The sequence below is a fragment of the Pempheris klunzingeri genome, chromosome 4 (assembly GCF_042242105.1).
Source record: "Pempheris klunzingeri isolate RE-2024b chromosome 4, fPemKlu1.hap1, whole genome shotgun sequence".
In the NCBI taxonomy this organism is placed as follows: Eukaryota; Metazoa; Chordata; class Actinopteri; order Acropomatiformes; family Pempheridae; genus Pempheris; species Pempheris klunzingeri.
In genome coordinates, this window is record NC_092015.1 from 11718519 (window position 1) to 11739784 (window position 21266).

The 21266-nt window shown below is 42.6% G+C and overlaps 3 protein-coding genes across 5 annotated transcripts in view; 2 read left to right on the forward strand and 1 right to left on the reverse strand.

Annotated features, from left to right (window-relative positions):
- map3k10 (mitogen-activated protein kinase kinase kinase 10) overlaps positions 1-21266 on the reverse strand; it is a 176900-nt gene that overhangs the window by 96693 nt on the left and 58941 nt on the right. The window lies entirely within an intron of this gene.
- On the forward strand, positions 4949-9478 carry fosb (FBJ murine osteosarcoma viral oncogene homolog B). Of its 2 annotated transcripts, XM_070829946.1 has the most exons (6): positions 4949-5140; positions 5549-5706; positions 7278-7661; positions 8129-8236; positions 8683-9048; positions 9209-9478. In XM_070829946.1, exons 1-6 carry the CDS (start codon positions 5077-5079, stop codon positions 9272-9274), a joined length of 1146 nt encoding a protein of 381 aa, XP_070686047.1. In that variant the 5' UTR covers positions 4949-5076; the 3' UTR covers positions 9275-9478. The 2 variants fall into 2 exon arrangements, with proteins under 2 accessions (XP_070686047.1, XP_070686046.1); XM_070829945.1 differs by having other exon boundaries at positions 8683-9478.
- On the forward strand, positions 14222-21213 carry c4h19orf47 (chromosome 4 C19orf47 homolog). Of its 2 annotated transcripts, none has more exons than XM_070829100.1 (8): positions 14222-14252; positions 15432-15519; positions 16813-16927; positions 17162-17243; positions 18595-18720; positions 18837-18986; positions 19790-19863; positions 19967-21213. In XM_070829100.1, exons 1-8 carry the CDS (start codon positions 14234-14236, stop codon positions 20645-20647), a joined length of 1335 nt encoding a protein of 444 aa, XP_070685201.1. In that variant the 5' UTR covers positions 14222-14233; the 3' UTR covers positions 20648-21213. The 2 variants fall into 2 exon arrangements, with proteins under 2 accessions (XP_070685201.1, XP_070685203.1); XM_070829102.1 differs by having other exon boundaries at positions 18837-18911.

A 21266-nucleotide genomic window follows, 5' to 3' on the forward strand; every position in this document is an offset into this window, starting at 1 on the left:
CTGAAGCAAAAGCTGTGTCTGCATCCTCAGCAGAAAGTCAAGCAAAGTTTGGGGTTTCTGCCTGCATGAGGGAGGCCAAGTATCTCAGGGTTGGGTTCAAAAGTGCACAGGTTAGATGAAAAGAAGTGGTTCCCCGCTACATTCGAAGTGTTGCGTATGTATTTTTCATGTGGTGAAAAGGAAAAGGCATTAATTTAATTAATTAACTTTATGGATGCAGGAGGCTAAAAGCTCTTGTTAAAGCTTCCTCTCCAGCTAATATCTTCCTTTCATTTCAATCTTACTCACTAAAATGCCAGAGCTGATTTCAGGCAACATGCACTTTTTATACAGAGTGAACTGCAAACTGCCCTCTAGCTAGAAATTTTAAATTTAAATTTGTGCTCTCTGAAATCTTTTATGACTCTTGTAATTGTTTTTATCAACTCTACTTTATCAGCTCCAATTATCTGGCCTCATGTGTTGTTGCTTTTTATGTGGTTGTCTCTCTATGCATGTTTCTTGTTCTCCTGTCTCTCTTCCCTCGATCAACTAAAGTTGAATAAATAAAAAGAGTTTGCCTCGTAGGGTGTCTGGGCTCATCCCTTGGGACAGAGGAAGGGATGATGACGATGATGTGGGCATGTGGTCTCGATGCCTCACAAACACCCGACTGTGAAAGTATTCTGGGCTGCATTGCTTGCTTAGTGTACTGCTCAGTGGTTAAATCTGGCCAGATGGGCACCAGAAAATGAATGCATGGAACATGTAGTCACTCACAAGCACAACTCCCACCTCTTGCAACTAATAAATACTTCATATGCTATAACTCTCTAACAAAATGGAAAATTTTAAGTCAGACAAAAAAAAAATCCAAAAATATAAGTGAAACAAATCAGACACTACCATTGCGTCTGTCTGGCTTGTTATTCAGCTCCCACAAAAAAGGACGACAGTTTCTTAGCTCCCCTCCTGCTCTGTGTCACAACTACAAAACACAGAGTCAGCTGTAAGACAGAGAAACTGGAGAGACTGCACTCTGCTTCTGATGAAAGGTTTTCATTTGTCGCTCATAACATGAAGGAGACTGAGGGCAGCTGAAGCGTGTATTTTGTTCTTGTCAGACTATCACTCAAAGACCACAAAGGCGACTACATGAGCCAAACAGGGGAGGTACTAAATAACATGAGTACCTTTGAATATAATAAAATTCAATGCAACACCACAAAGTGTGACCCAATTCCGACAAAACTGAATATTTATGACTTTGACAAACTAAGAAAATCTAATGGCATTTAAGTCTTAAAAAACAGAAGAAATATACATGTTGCTTTGTAGAAATAAAGGAACAGGACGTTCCAGGTTCAGAAGTTTATGGTTCAATCTGTTCTGAAACATTCATAAGTGCAAGGCTCCACTTCTTTAATTTCAGCTCAAATATTTCAGTTCATTCAGTATACACAAGCCATGTTTACATAGGCACGCAGGAAGACCCGACTCTGCCAAGAACGAATTACTGGATTTAGATGAGAATAGATGTGTTATTAAACGGTTACAGAGGCAGACCTGAACCTCCACCTGACAGATCACGTAACAATAAGCTTCGGGGAGTTTTAGCCAAAGGCTGAGCAGAAAGTCAAGTCAGGCAAAGCTCTTTCATAAACAATCTTAGCCTCTGTTTCGGTTTTGCTGCTCTGAAAAGGCGGCTCTGAGTGAACACAGCAGACAAAGACCAAAGGAAACCGTTGAGCGGCTGAGAGAAAAGCTGTGGTATGACGGTATGAGACATTTTGGTTGGCTGGAGAGAAAAGACTGATCACATTTCTCTCAGCGAGGTGGGGAAGCCTGTTAGAGTTATGTAATGTTGTTGGGATATGGAGCCAGAAGGGGTGTAAACAACACCACTCCAAAGTGGGACAGGCCTGCCGTTGCCTGGTAGCAAATATTTTGGGCAGGAAGACCAGGCAAACACGGCCCGCCTTCCAAAAGGAAATAGGGGCTGGCCTCGTGAGCACAGCACAAGTTAGTGGCTTCCCGAAAATACGCTAAGAGACAGGGGCAAGCAAAACAAAGCACATCAGGGGCATTAGACAACATTGCATCTATTTTTACCAGTCTGGACCACCACAAACTATAAACAAACAAACTCTCAAGGAATAAAATAGTCTAAATGCAGGATTATAGTATCATTTAAACTCTATAATGCCCTCCACACTCTAAATGTAGCCATGACTAGTACAGTGATTTCGGCATGCAGAGCCTATCAGGAGACATTAACACTTAACAAGCTCCAACACAGTTTCACTGTTTGTCTGTGATTTGAGGGTGCAACACCCACAACGTAGATTTTACAAACTTTCAAATATAAAGTGAAACCTGGACAGAAGTGCACTTGATTGTCACACTGTTACTTGTCATTGATACATTTGAAGTGGCTTGTTGTATTACTGGTTGTTGTTTAACTATATGTAGCCTACTGTGTTTCCCTGAAATTAGCACTGATACTGAGTGAATTATCCTTATGAAATAAAGTTAACCAAATTAAACTGGAGAATCCCACAGCCAGGAGGTGACCCTGGAAAAGTTGTGAAGTGATGAGCATTTATTGAATTAATTCTGCACATTTTCATCAGAGTATCAGCTACTGGAGCCAAATGTCCATCAAAAAAAGGGCTCATAGATCCCGGTTGTTTGGCGCAGGACCTGCTTAACACATAATTAAAACTGTCTGAAACTGTTTTGTTTTGTGGTCTGCTTGTTATCTACTCATACTGTACAATGATTAACAACATGACGCAACATTTGTGTGTTGCGCGTTGCTACGCGTGTGCATATTTGCATTTTACAGGCTACAGGCTAGGACACGGGACAAAAACGCGCTCGGTAAACACAAACAACGTCAACTTCACTCTCCCTGTGACTACCTGACGTTACAACGCGAAAAACAACAGCCGCTGACGGTTAAAACTGAGCTAAAACAACAACAAAAACCTGAGAAGTCTGCTCGGATTTGCGGCTGCTCCATGCTCAGAAAGAACCCGGAAGCCATATTGTGTGCTGCTGCTGCTGTCTGTCTGTCACTCTGAGCCGGTTGCCACGGAAACCGGTTGCTAGGTGGCATAACAAAAAAAGACCAAATTTATATGCCTGTGCGTATCCATGGCGACACAACGCTACACACATGCAGCAGACCCGTGGATAGCACATGGTCCCGGCCACTTGTTTTAGCCTAAATATCTTCTTTTTGTGTGGCAACACTGAATGTTTGTGATGTTTTAACGGCACTAAAGGGGAGGGTATATCTTGTTTGCTCCATTAATATATTTATCAGCACACACAGCTAAAACAGATATACGTCAGTAGTCATTTCCGTGATTTCCTGCCATTATCCCGTCAATTCTTGCCATTATCGCTTATTTAACCCGTAAATGTGGGCTGATCGCCTGCGTTATCAGCCATCCACCTCAATAATTCCCCATCATGAAGAACTTACATAGACGGAGTTAGTCATCCCGGTTCAGCGGCGCAGCACCGGTAACGGCAGCCCGGATGGGACACAACGTCCTCCGTGGGTCCTCGTCTCTGACGTTGTTGTAGCGCTGACTAATAACTTGTTATCCCCAACTCTTCCCTTTTTGCTCGCGCCTTTTCACACATCGGCACTTACACAGCAGCATGCCCGCCCCGTGACATTGTTTGACATCACAACCAAAAAACGTGGGCCTTGTATTTTAGATTTTCATTCATCATTTGCCCCCCCCAAAGAAAAAGGCCAACCTCCCACCTGCCACATTCCCACTGGTGTCCTCATGTAGTAGGCTATAATAATGAATCACTTTCTGCTCGGCCGGGTGATGTTTGTAATGACAGACGCTGATTTCCGTCACTGCTGCCCACTGTCCATGACAGAATTACACTGCTGTTTACCAAATTGCGTTTTATTTTTGGGGGGGGGGGGGGGGGGGGCTGAATGAGGCTGCTGTTGTTGCTCTGTGTGCCCTGTGACACAGTCTTACAGTAATATCCATAAATATGGAAATCTGACTGAAAGATACCCCGGAGGATAGTGTATACAGCTTAGGGGGTATTTTTTCAACCTGCAGTGCACCCACAACAGTGCCTAACTTCAGGTTTAGGGAGTGTCCCGACACAAATGAAAGGGATTCTTCCTCCCTTTTGACTCCCATGCTCAGAGGACTCCCGAGGGCGGGTCCTGAGAAACTTTACAGCAGGATTTCCCTTGCATGCCTGAAGGGATTCCGTCCTGGAGTGACATACACCTCTACGTGTAGCATAAATAAGCCATTGTATGTTTTCTGAAATTTTCCAGGACATACTTAAGCCCTTTATGGCATACAGACTAACTAGAGTGACTTTAGAAAGTCATGTCTTCTGATTATCTAATCTAATAAATAAAAATTGTATTGAAGTCATTTTATTGTGAACTAAATGAACGCAATCAAACATCCCAAATGCCTTTAGATACCATATACAGTATAGGAACATTACAATGTCTTTCTCTTGACGTAGCCATGACCCAAAAAATGTTCCTATCTAGGTACACGCACAGATAGTCCTAAATAGATACTTTCCATATTTATCACTAAAGTTTCTTAAAATTTCCTCTCAGAAATTGTCAGACGGTGAGAAATATCTCGTGCCTGTGATGGTATAAAAAAACATCTATTATTATCCGTCGGCGAGGTGAGCTTCTGGTCCATTTCAGTGGGAGAGGGATTCCCTCAACGTCACCAAGGATACCAAACACAACACGCAAGTACAAATATGGGCAAGTACGTCAGCGGAACTCCGAGGCGGGACTTCAGTCCAAGTCCCGCGTCTATGATAGAAATGCCTTGGTTGTAGTCGAGGAGGATGGATTCATTCATAAGACAAGATCTGCTACCGTGCACCGTAACACAGGCTCACGTCCTCCGGCGCACCGTGAACGGGCTTTATGGATCTATAACCGCACATTTGGCCGAGCGGATAAAGGAGATTGCTCCGAGGATTTAAAGCTGAGCGAGAGGACTTCTTAACGGCACTGAATTGGGAAACTTTCCCCCCTGAACGCGGGGAACTGGATTAATCTTCTTCATGCAACTTTTTTGGAAAGAAACCAAGAGCACCTCACCTGGGAATAGAAAAGAGATCCGCAACGGTAGGTCAATATGAACTGGACGATGTACGCAGCCTTTAGACAGCGTTAGAAAACATCTGTCCACCGCTCGCTGTCACTCTGCTTACTGCTTTAAGACACATTTCCCTATTGGTAATGCGTTCATAACGTAACTCAGCAAGCCTGTGCGTAAAACACTCCAACAATAACACTGTTGGAGATGTCTTCATTGATCAATAAATGTATGCAGACAAAAGTAATCAGCCTCAACTTCAATCAGAGAATAGTCCTTTACACCCAGCATCAAAGCAGGCTAATCGCATGGGTTTGGTCAACTGTACTGCCTGTAACATCAGTCATTCTCTCCTTACAGTACCTCTCCTTTAGTAATCTTGTGTGTGCCGCTGCCCTGCGCTGCAGGTGACACCGCGCTCTCTCCGGTACCTGCAGGTGTCGTGTTCTCTCTCGGTCCCTCCGGGGAGATGTACCAAGGGTTCCCCGGCGACCCAGACAGCGGATCCCGTGGAAGCTCGTCTCCATCCATAGAGTCCCAGTACCATTCCTCCGTGGACTCTTTCGGGAGCCCGCCGACCACCAGTGCTCCGCAGGTAAGCTCTATAATAGAAAGTAGTTTATTCATAAATGCCACATGTCTGACTAATAGTCCTACATGTCCAAATGGACCTGCTCTTACGTTACTGTATATCTGCCATGTGCTTTTTTGCTGACGTTTCCAGATAAATAAACTCTGCATGCTGTCAGTTTTACAATCTATAGATTATACTTTGTAGATAGTGACATATACATGTTTCTTTTTATTGTGCAATCTCATAGGTTACTATAACATACATGCGGCTTATTACCCTGTATGTTTTGTATGTGGTAACTTAGCACCCATTACATGTACATATGTAGGATATGTCATTATCAAAAGGCAGAACAGCATCGCCTAAATTAGGACATGCCATATTAGTGGGCGTGTAGCCCGATAAAGCATATAAAAAGCAATGGATTTGTAGTGTTATATGCTTAACAATATGGATGACTCAGACTCCTATTTCAACGGCACTTTTTAAAATCTATACCGAAGGCTGGGCATGTCTCTTATAGAAACGCGCATGTAGGAAGTCATTAAGTTTGTACAAGCGCGCTCCTGTAGTGACACGTGAATATTCTCGCTCTAAGTGAATAAACGCGCCTCGGTTTGTTGCTTGTAGTAACCCCGGCAGCGTTCCTCGAGCTGTGACAACGTGCTCGGTTTACAGCACGCCGCAGAACGGATGACAGCGCACTGGAACTCTCCTACGTCAGCGCCCAAGTCCCGCCCCTACCCGCTTGTTACCCTCCACGCGCTCCGCTCTCCTCTCACAGGCCTCGCCGTGACGTAAATGCTCGTTCTATTTTGGAGTGCTACGTCGCGTTGCCAAGGGGAACACCGGGGGTGTGACGGGGGAGGAGGGAGAAGGAGGCGGGGGGAGGGGGGACGCTCTCTGAGAGAGCTGATTGGTGGAAGCGGCCGCTTTCAGAGCCGCCTTTCCCAAAGTCTTACCACGATTTTATATGAATATTAATCAAAGACGGTAACTGTCCTCCTCCGGTCTGAAATAAAACAAAACACACAGGCGCCAGATTGGAAATTTCGGTGTGTTTTTAGATCCACATTCTGATCCACTAAAAAGGTTGTTGCCAATCGAACAGATTAAAAACTAGCGAGATTCAAGATTTAATTCATAGCCTACAGCTCCTTTTTCCTTTGCTCTAACTCCTCTAATTGTAATGTTTCCTACTGTTAGATGGCTAGATAAACTCTTCCTCCACAACTTTTGAAATCACATTGTATATCTACCTGATCCAACACTTCACTTAAGTTATATTACACAATAATTATGAATATTATTAAATCATTGATTCTAAGGGCACTCAAGGGGTTCATATCTTTTAAAAACACATGGACACACTTCTTATGTCATGCTATGATCTTTACTACAGTTTGAACTATTTTACGATTTAAAAAAGGATTTTAATTAGAATTTCATTATAGTCCATTTGTAATTATCAACCCTTGATGACAACACAGTCATCAGTCAGTTTTATTAAATAGGACAAATACTAGCAGATCAAAGCTTGTTCCTGTCTGTACTAGTGTGTAAAGCTCTATCTGTTTATGCCTCCTGCACAGGAGTGTGTGTCAGCGGGACCTGGCTTGAGCATTGTGGGCAGCGGGCCAGGGGCCAGTGTCGGAGGTGAGATGCCCGGTTCATTCGTGCCCACTGTCACCGCCATCACCACCAGCCAGGACCTGCAGTGGATGGTCCAGCCGACCCTCATCTCCTCCCAGGCCTCTGGACAGAGCGGGTCCACTGGCACCACAACCATGACCCAGCCAGTGTCACTGGTTGATCCATATGACATGCCCGGCCCTAGTTATTCCTCGGGGGCTGGATTTACTCCTCCAAGCTCTGACACTCCAGGCCCAGCACCGGGCCCAATCCGCCAGTCCAGAACCCGCAGCCGCCGTACACGAGACGAGTCTGTGAGTGAAGATGGAGATGTTGGTGTGTTAGTAAGTGTGTGTGCCTTGAACAGTTTGTTTGTTGACTCTCGCATGTGCACTGCAAGTATATCATTAACATGGGTGCCAAAACAGTCTGATCCAACCATTGTGTGCTGTGCTGTTAAGCAGTGGTGTGCACAAACACTTTCTGGGGGGAGTAATAGCCAAAAAAAGGGCACCTCCCTGTCTACAGTATGCCCTTCTCATATACACAACCACATTTAACAGGGGAGTGGGGGCACAAAGGGACAGGTCCATTTAGATGGCTCTCACAGAGAAGGACACATGCCAGATAAAAGATACCACCACAGTATGAAGAAAACTTTTAAATTCAGCTTTAGAAGATGGAAAGTTTGCTTTTACCCTGACTGCCCATCCAATGACCACCACAGCTGCTGGGACAATATTAGAACATTTTCAAGAACAAAGACAGAACTTTTATCCTAATTCGCTTATTTCGTTTCTCTTCATCCTAGCTAACACCTGAGGAGGAGGAGAAGAGGCGTGTTCGGCGAGAGAGAAACAAGCTGGCTGCCGCCAAATGCAGAAACCGCCGACGAGAACTCACAGACAGACTGCAGTCGGTGAGTTTGGCCCTATTATAGCTGCCAGAATGAGTAATGATCATAATTACATGCTTTACATTACCTCCCATAGTAATGCAGAGTGTGTTAATACATGTGTGCAGGTGTGTATAGGAGAGAGGATTATGGTAATGGCGTGTTTAGCTGTGGTGAAGACAATTATAGTCCTCAAGACAGACTATTGTACCTACAGTATTTATGGGCTAAGTAAAGGGCTCTTATATAAGCCACCTTACATATTCAACTGCCGGTAAGGGAGGTATTTCTGCTGGGATGGATACATCCACCTACACAAACACTGAACTAGAAGTTTGGTCAAGCTAACACTCTTGTCTTTTCTCTTTCTGCTGCACATCTTCTTTCCTCCTCTACCCATTTCACCCACCTTCATCTTGCTCCCCGGCCCCCCTGCCCCCGTTTCTTTCACTTTCTGTACCTGCCCACAGGAGACGGACATACTGGAGGAGGAGAAGGCAGAGCTGGAAGCTGAGATTTCGGAGCTGCAGAAGGAGAAGGAACGCCTGGAGTTTGTCCTGGTGGCCCACCAGCCGAACTGTAAGATCCAATACCAGGAGCAACCCCAGCAGGGCTCAGCGCAGCTCCCTCCAGTCCAGCCACAGCTCCCTCCCCAGACCTTACAACCCTCTGTCTCCATTTTGGGCTTGGCTGTGAAAGAGGACTCTTTCTATCTGCCTCCTGCCTACACAGCCCACCCGGCCTCCACACAGTCCCAGCCTCCGGTTCAGCAGCAGCAGCAGCAGCAGCAGCAGCAGCAAGTCCAGCCGCAGCCTCAGCAAGGGATAATGCAGGAGGTAGAGTTTTCTAGTTCTTTCTATGGCTCAAGTGAGCCGGCACCAGGCGGGCCGTGCCTTATGGCCAGCGACAGTGGTGGTGGTGGTGGTAACCATGACGATGCCGTCATTGGCAGCTACAACACCTCATACACATCTTCATTTGTGTTCACCTACCCAGAGGGAGCCTGCGGGGTCAGTGCCAACCAGCGGAACAGCAGTAGTGAGCAGTCATCTGATTCCCTGAACTCGCCTTCACTGCTGGCACTCTGACTGACCGACAGACAAACGCACACACATATCAGCTCGCACATACATTATGCTCGCTGGAAGTAGAGGCTGAGGCAAGTACATGCACAGTACCTACAGTATCAGTCTCACAGATTGGAAAAAAAAAAAAAAAAAAAAAAAAAGCCAATCATTTGTTTCTGATTGGATTAAAGTTTACGCATTCTAAATGCATTCCAAATGAGAGCCATACAAATAGTTGCACATGAATTACATTGGAGTTAACCTTTGACATTGAGCTTAAACAAATAATTTCTGCTCGTGTATTATCGGAATACCCACAACTGGACAAGATGAGTGAATAAAAACTGAGTCATAAGTCCAAGTTGCCGATCTTAAGTGCTCCGAATTGCCAGATTAATTCACAGAGACTATTCTCAATCTTCAACGTGTACAGTAAATTGAGTGAGATACCACAAGCTCACTCTACACTCCAACAAGCACCAGTGCCCCCACCTTGTTCCCTCTGTCGGTGCCCCCTCTCCAGTGCTCTTGCTCTCATCCTTTTCCATCCTTTTCTCCCTTCTTCCGCTTGCTGAATGTATTTGTGCAAATCTGAAATAGGGACGAAGGACACTTTGTTGAGGGTCTTTTCTTGTGGGAGACAGACAGCTGATTTCTCGCTCACCTCTAACCCTTCATCTGCTCGACTTCCTTCTGCTTCTTCATTTGCTGCTTGGACTTGGCAAGTTGGGGATCTGACTATCACAACCTCCACTTAATCTTGTCCTTTCTTCTCTCGTTTTTTGAAAAAAAAAAAAAAATTCTTCTGCCGTCTGCCTACCTGCCATGCAACCCATCTCTGCCCATCTCTGTTTCTCCTCTTCTGTCTCTCCCTCTCTCTCTGAAGTCTTCGACCCCCGAGAGCCCGAAGACCCCCTCCAGCCCTTGGGACCTTGAGTGAATGACGGCCCAACTTACACGCTCTTTTGCACCCTCTCATACAAGGACACGGACGCAACCCCCCCCCCCCCCTCCCCCTCCCCTTTCTTGGAGCGCATTGCTCAAAGCGGATCCTTACAGCAAACAGCAGCTAAACACTTTCACTCACACACACACAGACGCATCATTGATGAACGCAAAATGCAAGACGGATGCCACTGTCTTCTGCTGAGCCATTTTTTAATGTTCACACAGTGATTAGACAAATCTTATGATGTGAGGCCAGTTAAAAAGTGAGGATTTAAAAAAAAAAAAAAGAGGTTTAGCAGCAAGGGAGGAAGGAAGTGCAACCAAGCTGGACAAACTCAACCGAGGATCCATCGATTTTTGGAACCAAATGTTGAAAACAAAGCAAAAAAAAAAAAAGAGAGAAAGAAAAAAAAAATCCTGCTCTTGCCAACTGTGTGGAAGGGTGACCTCAGTAAAAACACCTCCATACCACAGAGCCTCATCACCCTGGGCCTACATGCGCATATTCACGCCATCGCTTTGAAGTCTCTGAACTGAAGATACAGACGTTTTGTTGCAGCGCACCAGCTACGTGTTTTGCTCAGAATCAATCAGATGTGAACCGATGCCTTTATTTAGAGGAGAGACATTTTTTTTTGTAGTGATTCAGACAACCTCTAAACATTGGGCTCAGTGGTCTCTGTACCTCCCCTGTTCTCTCAGCGGAGACGAGGCGGGGGTGCGTTTATTGTGAGTGCGTCCACTCTGAGGCACCTGGCCCGTTTATTTCTTTCTTTATTGAGGTTGATGTGGCGAGTGAGCACAAAGCAAGACCTGGAAACAAAAGAGGAGAACATGTGGGCTGATGTTGTGGAGTGAGCGTCCTTTCTTTGCCTGTGAATTTGTAGAATTTGTTTTTCCTGTACGTTTAAGTAAGAACTGTTATATATATTTTAATGTCCATGTTTGTTCTGTGTTTGATTGTTTTGCATTGACCTCTGCTTTCATTTGTACTGTTGCTATTTCTTGTTTTTTTGTGCGTTTTTTTATTTTTAATCGGGAGATTTCCTTATAACTGTTACTATTATTATTATTATTGCATTGTAACAATTGTTTCATTATTTTATTGTATTTTCATTTGGCAACTTTGGGGGCATGTTGTGCACTACAAAAAAAGAATCTAATTATAAGTCTATATGCATATACATATATACAGATAACATGTATATATAAGTGTATGTGCCATGATTGTAAAGTATGAATGTCTGCAGATCTAAATGGGATATTTTTGTCAATGAAGAACAAGATAAAATGTTACTGAGGTTTAGTTTTAAAATGAATATTTTTCTAAAGGACAAAAAAACTATTATAAATTTAAAGTACTGCCCTGTCCCTAAACATGAAGCACGATGTCACTGCCTCTATCAATGTGTATTTATGTTTTATAAACAGTATAAGCACTATCCAACTTACATTTAATGTATGTTTATAATAATGATGTTAGAAGGTTGTGGTAACGCCTTTGTTTTTGTTTGTTTGTTTTTTCTCTGTGAGGTCTGTCCCAATGCTACTGACACCTTTATGCCACTTGATCCTTCGCAGACGCAAAATGAGGAAATAAAAATAGCGTGATTGAATGTCAATACACATATTAAAAGTATTCAGACTACAACATATTGACTAAACTGTTTCATTTAAGGTTAAAGTTAATACCCAGTATGCGTTTCTGTCCAGTATAAACATATCACTCAATAGCATTGTTATTTCCTTACTGAAATGTGTGTTTGAAGGATAGCCGCAGTTTTAGCCTTGATATGTACATTATCATGTTAATCCATTCTTGTACTAAAGCGAATATATTGTCTAATTGACATAAAAAGAATCTTGTGATTGTATTTGCTGGATAAAAGCTTTATTTTCAATAAATAAACATGTTTATTCAAAAGAATGGCTAGATTAATGACATGAAGCTTGATATAAATGTGGCTCTCGGTGGTCAGAAAATGGGCAGACCTCATCATTTTTAATGTTGAATAAGGACTGTGTTTGTACAGATGTTGGAGATGCCTTTTGATTTCTCTCCAAATGCAAATGTGATGAGAATATGTTCTGGTGTCAGAATAAGCATAAAACATATTCAATAGTTCTCATGTATATAGGTTTTTGTGGTGCTACTTATTGTATACTATAATGACGAGGCAGTTTCACATTGTATGGTGGAAGGTTGCACATTGCTGATGCAGAGGCTCCGGACAAGTGAACACAGAGCTTGTCTCATCGGGCCATTTTGTTCAGAATGGAAGTCAATAACACAATGAATTTCCAAAAACTGAAGCTCTGAGAGGCCCGAATCACCATATGATTTCACCATAGTTTATTATCAGTTGCCTATATCTTAAAGTGTGATAAACTGTACCTGCACTCCACACTTAAGCCCCTGAACGCAACACAACATATTATACTCACTCTCTCATCTAATTTCTTTGCCTTTGGTTTATTTGAAGTCGTCTGCTTTAAATGATTTTTTTTCTGTAGGGTTACAATCACAAATGGGTTACCGATGAATTGGAAAAAGGTGACAGAAGGAAAAGGAGAAATATTTAGCTATGAGACAGAGAAACTGCCTACATCTACCTGTACTGTACAATGGCCATCTTAGCGTTAACTGAAGAGCTTTCCTATTTTTCTATGATGACATGAATGTTGCTATGTATTTCTATTTTTCCACAAGTCCCACATATGCTCTGATTTCATATTTTCCCTGGTATGAAATGCAATACTTATTATTCTCTTGGATAAACATAATGTAGCAAATCACGCAGTGCTCAAACTGACTGCTACTATATGTCAAGTGTGATGATGTATTGCTTTAATTATCAAGCTTTGTTACAATATTGAAAGTTATCCTCATGGTAACAATTAGTTTTGAGACAATCCTCATGAAATATTTGTGTTTGGTTTTTTTTGGCTTTTTTTCATTTATTGATGATGCTTCGCTCCAGTGAGACATTCATTTTTGTTAGAGGCTATATGATTTGATTTTCAGGTTACAGCAGTGAAAGGCCCAAAGAAACTGTTCTAAATGTAATATTGCCAGGCTTAAATGACATGTCTTTTAGAGCGGATGGATAATTACATAACTAGCTCATGAAGGTGCTCTGATTTTCAGTGGATATAATTTAACATAACTGCTGATAATAGTTTTCCTCACATCACAATGAAGTACTGTTTACTTATTCTTATTACTTCATTTTCATTTGCTTTTACTCTTGAAAAGGACCAAAGTGTACGACAAATTTGCCATGTTGCTTTTGCAGTCCCTGCTCTCTGATCTTCTGTGTCCATATTTCAGCTTCTGGGCCTTTTTTTTTTTTTTTTAAATCTTATTTAAGTTTACATGATAGTTTTTTTTTCTTGGTTTCTACACTGCAAAAGCTGGGTGAGCTGTCTCCTTTAATGATGGTTGGACCAAATGCCATTTATTTCCAATTTGTGAAGAAATTATATAAATAAACAACATATTATCAGGTACTTGTCTGTCTTTTTTGAATGCTTGACCATCAATGCACTTTTTTTTCTATTTTAACAATGGATGCTATGACTGCTTGTAGCTGAAGAGGCTCATTGTGAAGTCACATGATGAAGAGGTTTATCACCTCTCTACAGAGACTCTACAGAGCTTCATGGCGTTTTTAAGCTCATTGATTTGGTATTAAAGACAAAGTTAGCAATTAGCTGGTGAACACAGTGGAGCAGCTAGCACCTAACAAACTAACAGACAAATAAAGGAGTGAATATTGGACTTACATTCGTCAGGTGACCAGATGCACTGCTCCAAAATGGACAAGTTATTAATTAAAGTGATCACGGTGGTCTGCTCGGGGTGTTTTGAGTGGGTTTTGCAGTCTGTGTTGCTCTCTAGCGTCTATTGATAAAAACTTCATCTCGCGCCACTGTGGCTCTGGCGGAAGTTGCGTCACGGGAGCAGTCCGGATGTAGGTGACGTCACCACACATTTGTTGTAAACATGGCGTCCGTGACAACAGGTGAGCGCATAAAGGCCCGGCTAGCTTATCTTATCACTTAACAACAGCAAAAATACATCGATGTTTCACTAAATATTAGACACTGGCTTCTGCACCATTTGGGAACAGTGTGTAAAGTTTTCACAGCCGGGATTGTTCGTAGTGGATGTCGCCGGTGGCCGACAGCGCCTTTTCGTTCATGGCTACCGCTAAAACAATGCTAATGAATGCTAACACAAACGGTCCTGTTAGCGGACATACCGTTAAATTTCTCCCTTTAATGTGTGGTGTGGGTTTAATCGATTAAAGCAGACGAGATGGGAGAAGTCAGTGCTCGATTGTTTAAACCTTTGAATGGGTTAACTTGGCTAGGTCATCGTCTTATGCTAACATAAGCTAACGCGATTTGAATGTGTATCAGATTTTAAATTCAGTTTCACTGCCGTGTGCTTGTGTTCTCTAACCCTAGCTTTATAATGTCGCAACGCCTTGGTAACAGCACATGCTCAGCTATCGTTTAGCCTCCAGGCGCCTTCAAGTACAGTTTCGTGTCTGTGTAGCAATGAGTTCATCAGTCACAGCATGCTGGACGGAGCGATTGTTGTGGCAGCTGTTGTGCACCCTTCACCATGTATCTGTAGCTGCAACCACTACACGTTTTATAATTGGTGTTATAAATAACCTCCAGCTGGCCATGGTCAGCATGTGTTAGACCTCAGCCTGCTGCTGTCTCCTCGGGTTTATGTTTAGTGTCAGGCCTCTCTCTCTCTCTCCCACTGTAGTCCACAGTGTTACTGAGAAACAGCCTCAACAGTATAACTGTATTTAGTCTAAGAGGCCAGTTTACTGTTACTGTGGTCACAAAAGTGCAGAAACCATTCATTGATCAGAAGATTGTCAGTAATAATCATTGCTTATTGGTATGTCACAAATAAGAAAAAGGCGACTCTATACTGGCTTCAGCTTCTTTGCTGGTTTATATTTATTGATTAAATGGTTTTGGAATGGGTATTTACTGGCACTGCGTACATTAAGCAATGATTGATTAGTCTGAAAAATATTTAAGAATTCATTAGTTGCAACCATGCTCATAAGAGTTTTCATATTTCATTAACTTAATTGTAAACATCTCTGTAGTTAAGTGTTCTTCTAATAATTTCTGCTGTGTCTTTGCTAACAGTCTTTTCTTTCTTTCTGAAGCCACCTCAGAGTGGATTCAGTTTTTTAAGGATGCTGGGATCCCAGCCGGCCTCGCAGTCACTTATGCAGTCTCCTTCGTGGACAACAGGTAACCTAATGCTTCTTTTTCAAAAGCTTTGTGTAAAAAACTGTAGTGTTGTGCTTTGATCATGTGAATTTTCTTTGCACCCTAACATCGGGTGGTAGCTGAGATGAAACACAATTAATTGCTGCCTTGAAGCAGAGCTGTGACATCATTGTGATAAAGTGATTGGTTTCAGTCTTAAAAAGTTAATCATAAGGACAAAATATATGATGATGATGAGCAATGTAATCACGATCTATATGTGAAAGCGTAAACATGACACCAGAAGCATGGAGCGTATGACGACTTTGGATTGTTGCTCTCATCTTGTCGCTCATGTGCAACTCAGATTCGCTTTTTCATAACAGCTAAAAATCACATTGAATTTTACCTTTTGGGCCTCTTTCATATGTGCTCCTAAATCAGGCACAGGTCTGATTTTTTTGCAACGTAACCTCAGTCTGAACAGTCATATCAGAAGTCACCCAGATCATCATTCATTTTACCGCGAGAGTCTTGTGGAGAGGCGTTGTTCATCTGCCAATGCAGCATCTTGTGTTCCTGTCTCTGACTTCACGTTCACACACACCTCAGTACAGAAGCAGCAACCAGTGCTCCACAAAAAGCCACACTCAAAAATGTGTCTCTCTTTCTCCTTTCGTCCTGGTTCTCAATATCCTCTCCTCACGAGTTTGCTGGATTTCACTGCACATCATCTTATAAATTAAGCTGTACCGACTTCCATGCCGTTCATGTTCACTTCTGTAGCACGAGCTGCGTGTGACATCTGTGTTTTTTCGAACATGCATATCACTTCTGGACTGTGATCAGTTCACTCTGGAATCTGATATAGGCCACATTTTGAAATATAATGTGAACAGTCAAACAAAAAAGTGTATCTGAGCATTAAATCTTAATTGAGCCCTACGGATTGCAGTGTGAACGTAGCCTTTGTGATAATGTGACATTTTATGAATTAAAAAACTGAATGTTTGTTTGATTTATCTGTTAATCATGGCAGTTTGCATGGTATTAACACTGTCCAGTGAATAATTTAGCCATTTGTCCATGTCCAAGTTTATAACTCTTGGTTTGTTTATGCAGTTGTTACGGAGAGTTTTCAGATATGAGAAGTTGCCACACATATATGTTCTAAATTCATCCTTGACGCCACAAAGAGACCTTCATGCCCCTCTTGGGTTGAGTTGAAACAGTCAACAATGCTACATTGATGATCAGAAATACTAATACTTGTTCGTGAGAGTGTGTTGATTCACTGCTAACAACAGTATTTTCTTATTTTTCATGTCACTGCAGAATTCACAAGAACATGCTGATGGACCTCAGTAAAGACATCATGATGGACCTTGGCATTACAGTCATTGGCGACATCATTGCCATTCTTAAACATGCCAAGCTGGTCTACAGGCAGGTGAGATCAGACTTGAGATGTTATTTCATCTTCTCAGTAATGAAATGTTGAAAATGGGTGGTGAGTGGTCACTGGTGCAGGCACGAACAAACAAAATACCACTGCAGTGTCCCCACTATTGTTGTGAAGGCAGTCATGGAGAATGGATGTCTTTCAAAGTCACTGCTGTCTGCTCAGTGACTCACAGTCGACTGTGAGTTTACATAACCGCTGTATTATATATTCCCTCTTCAGGACATGTGCAAAATGGCCACAGAAGCCATCTCCTCAGGACAGACCAGTGTTAAAGCTGAGCTCAGAAGAACTGCCAATACTCGTAAGTATCTACATTTTACTTTTCTACACCAGCCACCAATAAAACAGACTCTCATTGTCACAAATTATGATGTATTTTTAGATTAAAGGTTAAGGTCACAGCAGAATAATGAGCAGTGAATGATGAGGGTTTTTTTTCTCTTTAAAAGCCTTTTTTAAAAATCCTCTCATTTGCTATGGCTTGTTTATTTCTACTCATTTCAACCAGTGTACCACACTGCTTTGTTTTAGAGAGACAGCGATGTGACCTATATATCAGCCCTGCCAGAGGCAATATGAATCAATAGTTGTACGATAATATGCCTGACTTACTCAAGTCAAAGAAACTTCATACATGTCAAGGTATCAAAATGCTTCCTCTCACTAGATATTTCACTTGTGCCACTTATTGATGTTTTATAAAATATAAGTGCACTAAATGGATTTTATACCTGTTGATAATTTGTCTTACCAAACTGTCTTTAAACTGACTGTGTAGTCTTGCTTATTAATGACATCAACACCTTCATAAACAACATGACGAGTACAGGTCGTATAACTATTGATTTTAAATGATATCATAGATTAGTAGCCTTATCTGACACCCCGCAGCTGAACCAGCTGAGATTCTCTTTTGAATTATTTAATATTCTGCACAGTTTTATACTTTTAGCTGTGTTTGGCAGTAAAGAACTAAATAGAAAAAATTGTTGTTGTTAGATAATGTTTAATATTAAAAGCCAGTACCGACCTCCAAATGATATCTACTGCTGTACACGCAGTTGTGAGCAATAGGTATTGATACATGAAATTATTTTCTGGGCATTTTGCCGGCTGGGTATTGTGTACCTTGGTTACTGGGTCAATACTGTCTAGTTAATGGCTGTATGGCATATCAAAGACATCACACACGCTCACTACTGTGTGTGTGTGCGCGTGTGAGTTTAAAAGTTTCCAACCTCAGCAATGTAATTGATGTTATAGTCAATTAGCTGAAGTGTTCTGTCCTGGTTTTATGAGCCAAAAAGGGGTGGAAGCTGTACGATATAATTTTTTCTGGCTACATCTGACCTTGATGTGTAATGGGGAATATTTAAGAGTAATTGTTTCCTATGTAAATCAGCCTAATCTAATGTTGCCAAAAGAAACTCCATTACTTAGTTTTTTGACCCCAGTGTCCTGCTGTGCAAGACCTCATTCAGTTCTTTGTGTTCTTCATTCACAGTTTTAATTTTGGCATGTGTAGAAAGTCCTCTCGGTTTCAGACAACAACTGTGTAGCCCAGCTGTCCTCCGATCTCGTCTTGGGGACAGAACACGAAGAGCTCCTATAGGAAACAAGCTAAATCACAGCTTTTTCTTCTTTTTCCTCAGCTGCCACTCGTATGATTGCCAATGCTTTGAGCAGTGACTCCCCGCCGGCCACTCCAGCCCGCCGACCTGACAACCGCCTGTCCGTCACAGTGTCCAACATGCAAGCAAACAAGAGCAGTAAAGCAGGTACACAGTTCTTTTTACCCCGTCAGTCCCTTATTTCCTGTCCCTCCGAAGCCATGAGCCCGATCATTTTTTTCACCTCTGTTTAACTCTCATGTACCTGCCACTTTGTTTGTCAGTTGTAAGTCAGCCAGCTGATGAGGGGAACGGTTTGCCAGCAGTAAAGCGCCGCCGCGTGACAGCTGAGATGGAAGGCAAGTACATCATCAACATGCCCAAAGGCACCACGCCTCGTACACGCCGCATCCTGGCCCAGCAGGCCAAGAAAGGTAGGCCTGACCCAGTGGCCTCGCCGACAAGCTGCTCGAATAGTGCCGTTGCTCACCACAGCTAATCAGTACTAAAAGTTTTCATGGACTTCTTTCATACTAAAACTGAATCAGGTGACTCAGTGCTGGTAAACAGGGCCTGTTTGACCTTCATCTTTTTCCTGTCATGATTTAATCCCTTGTCTTTACTAATACTTCCCACTGCACCAACTATTAATCCCTCTGTCAAAACATGTGTTTTCCTTTGTCCCACATCACCTATATTCTAACCAATGTTTGACCATGGGCGTTTTTTCATGGCATGAATTCCCCAGTGGATTCTGTCCATGAAAAGCATGGCGACACTAGAATCTGTTCGTATTAATTCATATTTCATAAATTCATAACTAAATTTAAGTGTTTAGAGCCCTAACCTGCTCTTTGTCAGGACGGTTTTGGTCAGTTAGCGTTTTAAATGTATTTTCTTTCGTCAGAAACCTCAAAGTAATTCTCCAGACGGAAACACAAAATCATGCAGCTAAGTGAGAAAACAGAATCTTTTAAAAAAGAAACTAGGAGAATTTTCAAAATAAAAAGACTTCACAACACAGTGCATGCACGGACATGATACTGTGACAATGTCAAATGTCGAGAATTAATAGAATATTTACAATAATAAAATTTAGAGGCAACCAGGCAACCCTCTCAATGTTAATTTTATTTCGTGACTATTTCATAATCATTCCAAAAGCAGTGACCTAAAACTATTGAAATTCTGTTTCTGCAAAATCTTCTAATTGCTTATTGTTCTCCTCCTTGAAAAGGTTTGAAACGCACCTCTGTGTTTGCAAGACTTGGGGCTGAATCGAAGGCAGACACAACAACAAACAATAACAAGGTGAGGCCTGTCAGTAAATTGTGATAGCTCTCGCTTTGTACAGAATCGTAACTGACGCAGGAATAAAGATAAGTTCTGTGCTCACAATGCTCGTGTTTGGCAGCCCACTGGCGTGTTCAGTCGTCTGGACAGAGAGGTGGAAGACGAACACCGGCCGAGGTCAGGAAAAATGCCTGTAAACATGGATGTAGACGATGAAGACGACAGCGACGGAGAAGGCTCCGTCCTCCAGTACGCCGGCGTCCTCAAGAAACTCCCTCCCTCCCAGAAGAAAGAGCCGGCCACAAAACCAGCCCCGACCACCCTGCGGCGCCTGGGAGGCAAATTCAAACTACCTCCCTGTGACACACCGACTTCCTCCTCCTCCTCTTCCTCTCCCTCTCCTAATGGCCTCCCCCCTGCCAAGATTAGCGTACTTCAGAGACTGGGCAAGCTCCCCGCCACGCACCCGAGCACGGCTGTGTCGAGCACGCCCGCTGACACTCAGGACAACAGGGTGACCAGCTCCAGGCCCAGAGCCCAGGAGAGACTGACCATAGCAAGCCCCAAGGTCAGCAGCAGCACCGGGGCTGGAGCGGGAGGAGCAGGGGGAGGAGCAGGAGGAGCAGGAGGAGCAGGGGGAGCAGGGGGAGGAGCAGGAGGAGGAGCAGGAGGAGCAGGAGGAGCAGGAGGAGGAGGAGGAGGAGTAGGAGGAGGAGGAGGAGGAGGAGGAGAGTCTTTGGGCGCCCAGATGGACATTAGGGCTGTCAGCGTTTTTAAGAGACTGGGCAGCAAGAGAACCTAACACACAAACCCCTAAAATTATTCAGACTCTTTCTACACGTCCTTTACAGAATTTGTATGAGCATCTTTTTGCATTTATCCTCACAAAATAAATTTTTTTTTTTTGTTAAATCTGAGTGTATGAACGGATTTAGTGCTGCGTTGTGGCTTTATGGTTACTCTTAGATAAAAATAGATGGGTTTTTTTACATTTAAGTCTTGCTGCCATCGGAAAATCACCTTTGTTTAGTGCCCATGCTTCTAATTTGAGAGCTCAAAGTTCTCTGTTTATTATGTTGTTCAACCAGAACACTCTTTATCATGTCTCAGAACTCATCTGCCATGTATTGTTTTAAATATATATCTATTTAGCTATATTTGTGAGCTTAAGGCATGAGCATGACGTCAACCAGGCAACCACAATGGTGGTTTTACCCGACAACTCCACATATAAGGATGCTGCTGCCTAAACCTCCCTTTAGTAAAGAGTTCTCCTTAATGAGTACAGTGGAAAATGTTCCTCCGAAGTAAATTATGTGGTCATTTTGTTGATATTTGCCTGAAAGGGAATTATGTCTTTTTTAAAAAGATACAGATAGAAGTTTTCTTTCCAAACCTCAGGCAATTTAAGTTAATCCTTC

Excerpts from the sequence above, each read along its gene's own strand:
- c4h19orf47 (XM_070829100.1), top strand. Across the intron at positions 17,244-18,594 it reads CAGAAGAACTGCCAATACTC|CTGCCACTCGTATGATTGCC; the intron begins GTAAGTATCTAC and ends CTTTTTCCTCAG. Across the intron at positions 18,987-19,789 it reads GGCCCAGCAGGCCAAGAAAG|GTTTGAAACGCACCTCTGTG; the intron begins GTAGGCCTGACC and ends CTCCTTGAAAAG.
- fosb (XM_070829945.1), top strand. The coding sequence starts at position 5,077 with ATGCAACTTTTTTGGAAAGAAACCAAGAGCACCTCACCTGGGAATAGA. Across the intron at positions 5,141-5,548 it reads TAGAAAAGAGATCCGCAACG|GTGTCGTGTTCTCTCTCGGT; the intron begins GTAGGTCAATAT and ends CGGTACCTGCAG. Across the intron at positions 5,707-7,277 it reads CGACCACCAGTGCTCCGCAG|GAGTGTGTGTCAGCGGGACC; the intron begins GTAAGCTCTATA and ends CCTCCTGCACAG.